The following is a 4,950-nucleotide window of genomic DNA, read 5'->3' as shown; positions in this document are numbered from 1 at the left end:
ATGATTCCCCTTGGTAGCTATGATCTCAGCGATCCAAAAAATCCTTGAATTGCTGATCGTAAAAGATCAACAAAACTCGCCCACTGTTACAGTATCTTTATCTATCACCTGTGTTTGAGTTCCAGCTAGCATAGACTGGAATTATTCGTCTGAAGATATTGTCAAAATGTTTCCGAAACCTAAAAAATTCAATTTATCAACATTTTATGGGATTTGTTCAGTTAAGTAATAACTTTTTAAAGATATCCAGGAGGAATAAAGTGTTTGATACTTTCTTTAAAAAGGTTACAAGAAAATTTTTTTAAAAAGTCAATTATTATTTTTTGAAGTACTGGACTGACTTTAAGTAAGCTATGGGCAAGTTGTACTGTACAGATACAGACTATAGACAACTAAAACAGGACGGTACACCAAAAGAATCATCTTGTTTTTGAGAGATTATTATGCACTGACATTTTTAAGTGATAAAATTGGCTTAAATTCATAATAGGGTAATCGGATATTTTTTCTTTAAACAGTGACCAATCCATAGATTAATAACAATACAAAAAGACCGCTTGATTCGAGATTTTTCGTTCACATAAACCCTGAATCAGAGGCCCAAAGGAGCTATGCGCATGATCTCTGTTTGTCGTGTAATTCAACGCTGTCTGGGCGGAACTCCTTTGGCTTAGGGTTATTTGTGAACGAAAAACCCTTGAAAAGAGGACATACAGTGTTCTATCTGCATTGCTATTAATCAATGGACCAATCTCTTCAATTTCATTTAATTACGGTTTTTTACCTTTGGTTCCAGAAATAGTAGATGATTGGATTGATACAGCTGTTTGACATCGCCAGCCAGTAAATACAGAGGTACAGGGGCCTGCAGTAATTATCATGTTTATTCAATATCTCTGTAGTCTCCGCTGGAAATTATTATAGATTTCTGTAGAATTACCTCTAATTAAAACTAAAATGGAGACCTTTTAATATTCCAATTAAAGATTCAACTAACAATAAAATTGGTCATGTCACATTAAAAATTGAATGAAACAATCACATTGCCATGAGAATAAAGATCCATGAATACATGTTTTCAAGGATACATGGTAATGTTAAACCCCAAAAAACTAGTTGACTCCTCCTACATGACACCAAACATTTCCGACTGGTAATTGACAATTTCCGCCATTAACGTCTTCTAACCTGATGACAGGAGATTTGGCTAGATGAGGGGCGGCGTACATGATTAGGAAGTAAAGATGGTAAGGAAGCCAGCAAAGAGCAAACAGTCCAACCACCAAGGAGAACATTTTTATCACCTTAAAATACAATTGATAAGTTTACTCATTAGGGATTGTAAAGGGCTATAATAATTGCAGCTTTTAGCAAGTTAGCAAGCATTACAAACAATATTTCGCAGAATTTCCGTTTTAAATGGTGGATTTCAAAAAGATTGAAATTATGCTATAGCAAAAAAAAATAGTTCTGAACGACCATAAACCTTCTCTAGGCGTGTTGCCACAGACTAGTTGATCAAAACAGACAAGCCAAATGTATAAATAAATAGATGGAATATAGATGGATAATTTAGAAATAGGAATCCTGGTATGAGAGTCATTAATGAATCAGTCTAAACCTGCTTCTTTTTCAGTCTGCCTGCTTCAGAAGAAGGAGTGCTTTCTCCAATAACCTTCTGGTTCAGAACTCGGCACATTCTACACAAAAAGGCGGATTATATTTAAGAATTTATCTTTTTCTGGAAATTAAATTTGAAAAGAATACAATTTTACCTTGTGTATGCAAAGCACATGAAGATCAGCGGGAGTACGTAGGTGACAACAAACAGGACCATGTTGTATCTGAACAAAGAGAAGTCTCAAGTTTTCAAAAAAAAAACATTTTATCAAAATCATATAAGTTTGTTCTAGCTTAATAGGGGTAACTTTAGTTAATTTTTCTATTATTAATTTATATCCGTTTTTGGCCAACATTTATTTAACGAGTGAAATGAGAACTGCGAACTCTTGTAAATTGTGGATATCAAAATCAATGCTTGATCTCCATCTTTTATTAATCTGCAGATTAATTTAATCTATATTCCATATCGACCGTAGTGTAGTCGAACCCTGAAGGGATAACTGAAATGTAGAGATTAGACATTGATTCTCAAATTAAAGTGCCCGCAATGTAAATCGAGATCAGTGGATCTGGATAATGAGAATCCAGCACAAAATATTTCCATCTGAATGGGGTTGACTGGTACTTACATAAAGTCGAATTGTGACTGTCCTTGAAATCCGTCCCACCAGATCATTATACACACATACGCTTCTTCGCTCCTGGAATTTATAATTAATTTTAACATTGTTAAATTTAATTCTACATTTTTTTGGTTCCGCCTAAAATTGTATTCAATGTTTCAGGATTTAAGCCGGCGCTTAATTAAAGCCGGTTTTAGTCGGATTTGAGACGCGGCTTAAATTCATTAAATTTGGACTCTGATGTCGTAGACCTGAGATATGTCAAATCATGAATTCTGCTAGATCAACGAAAAAAGTTTGATATATCAAATGTTAGCATCATTAGGTTGCAAAAATATAAGGATTATTCAATTAGAGTTTGTGGAGAGTGTTTTACTCCTTCAAACAAAGACACAAAATATTGAAAACGATCACCTTTAAACGTGTATCTCGGGATCGTTACTGCAAATGAGTTAAATCAACTTTCAGTTAGAAAAATTAATGACACTCTAGATATGTTTACTACCTGCTGATTCGGTGTAGATCTGAAAGTAGAAGTCCAGGTAGAGAGAGAACACCACTGACCAGCCAAATACCAATTAGCGAGAAGGTCAGCTGGCAGCAGGTAGCTTTAGCCTTCAGAGGTGTCACTATAGCCTTGTGCCTGAATACAATAGATTCCTCTAGATAATTTTTCTAAAAGATTTTTTGTTTCGTGTCAGTGAGAATAGTGAGAATAGTGAGAATAGTGAGAATAGTGAGAATAGTGAGAATAAAAAAAAGATTTAGATATTTTTGTTCTAGGGGAATTACTTTCCAAGAGTTAAAAATAAAAAGAAATAGAGAAATAAAATAAGTTAATTTTATTTGATCCTTTTGGCATCGGTTGATCCAAATAATAAGCAGGCAATTGTTTTTCTATAAATACTACAGTGAGACAAATTTAAAAAAATTAATAATTAAATAAAAACATGAATGGGTGAATCATTTCGAATGACGACCTACCTATTGACCGTTAGAGCTAGGAGGGTGAAGATGCTGGCTGAGACGGTCAGGTAGGAAGTAAAGGTGTTAAACTTGCAGTACGTTCTTCCAAACACCCATACACTGCATTACATAAACATTAGGGCTAAACCAAATAGAGGTTAATCATGTGCGCACGATAAATTTCATATCATAATCTAAAGCTCTTCGCTCATATATATATATATATATACAAATTAAAGTACCCGGCGTTGCCAGTGGAATTTTAAAAAATTGAAAAAATGTTACGTATTTTAACTTCGGATACCCATGGGTTCCTTAAAAAAATCAGCCCATTTGGTCCGTATTACATCACCAGAACTCCCACCAACGGTAGTGCAGTATATACTGGTACGTATCTCATGCATGTGACCGTAATACAGACTTATCAATATTGTTATCAATTATATCTATTCAAAATAAAAATAAAAATTATAAAATAATTATTGGAGAAAACCTAAGTTTCAATTAGGTTTCTCTGGGATATCATCGTTTTCAGATTGGTTGCGTATTTGCTAAAAATTGTTTGTTTAAATTTACTATTTCTGTACAAAATTTTTTATATATATGAATTTTCGTATAAATTTGACACAGTTGATATAACTTTCATGGGACGCGATCAAGAGCTAAAGTGATTAGCTTTCATTTGTAATAATAAGTCAAAAGAAAATGTAAGTAGGAGCTGCATAATCTTTGTTCCCGATTTTGTGGCTTTGGATATACCAAACTGTAAATTTTGTTAGATGAAATAATCTAACTTTGAAATATCAAAAGTTTATATTATCGGGTTACAAAGATATAGGGGTTCGAAAAATTTGAGATTGTGCAGGCAAAACTTCAATTTCTTTAAAAAATGAATTAATTCTTAACCCAATGAAGTCCTAAATTTTGTTTGACTGAAATACTAAACCAATTAATTGTGTCACACAATTTGTTATTTGAAATTATCTTACCCATCTCTCATGAATAAGAATGAGGGAATTGTATTCAGTACAGCAATCCCTAAATCTGCAATTGCCAGATTTAGAAGGAAGAAGTTTGGTACTGTCCGCATTCCTCGATGACCTATAAATGAATTAAAACTTAATTAAATTATTAAAAAAAAATATGGCTTTTGTGTAGTGGTCGGCGTCTGAATCAATACAAGGAGCCTGTTTTCAGGTTTTAAAACTTAAAAACAACAACGAAATATCATTGTTCTATTTTGTTTCCATGTTTCCGATAAATGTCGAGAGGCTAATCATCGATATTTTGAGAGGACCTGACATAACCCCCAGGGATAGTTTATCTGCACCGGTCAAGATTAAGAAATGGTGTCTTCAGAGAAGATTTTTCAAAGTTGTGAAAATCTACCAAATGAATAAAGAAAATGTGCGAAATTAACTTTTTAATTGTGATATATTGCAGGACAGGAAAACTATCGTAGATAAAATTGAACATAAAAACTAAGTAGAGAGAAACGAGATGGGTTTTGAAAAATGAGTTACCTAGAATTATCCACAGAATAAGAAGATTGCCACAGATAGAAACAAAGAGAATGATGGCGAACAGGAAGGAAAATATAAACTCTATCCACATTTTGTTCAAACTGTCAAACCTGAAAACAATCTTTTTTACAACAAACTAAAAAATTGGTCACTTTTTGTGGATATTTGAACTTATACTTGAACCCAGAGTAAAATTTGCTGCGTAAAGAAATTTA

General features: G+C 33.2%; 1 protein-coding gene across 1 annotated transcript; it reads right to left on the bottom strand.

Moving 5' to 3' along the window:
* Positions 1–108: 108 nt before the first annotated feature.
* On the bottom strand, positions 109–4,950 carry LOC111716834 (tachykinin-like peptides receptor 86C; the record flags this gene model as incomplete). Its single annotated transcript, XM_023492328.1, is given in 10 exon segments — positions 109–179; positions 785–865; positions 1,189–1,304; positions 1,622–1,700; positions 1,776–1,844; positions 2,253–2,324; positions 2,752–2,889; positions 3,231–3,332; positions 4,202–4,313; positions 4,736–4,950. Coding segments are annotated over 10 exon segments (931 nt in total), but the record flags the coding sequence as incomplete, so codon positions are not given.

This window comes from Eurytemora carolleeae, unplaced genomic scaffold (assembly GCF_000591075.1).
Source record: "Eurytemora carolleeae unplaced genomic scaffold, Eaff_2.0 scaffold1598, whole genome shotgun sequence".
Taxonomy (NCBI): domain Eukaryota; kingdom Metazoa; phylum Arthropoda; class Copepoda; order Calanoida; family Temoridae; genus Eurytemora; species Eurytemora carolleeae.
This window is presented reverse-complemented; position numbering and strand designations above follow the sequence as displayed.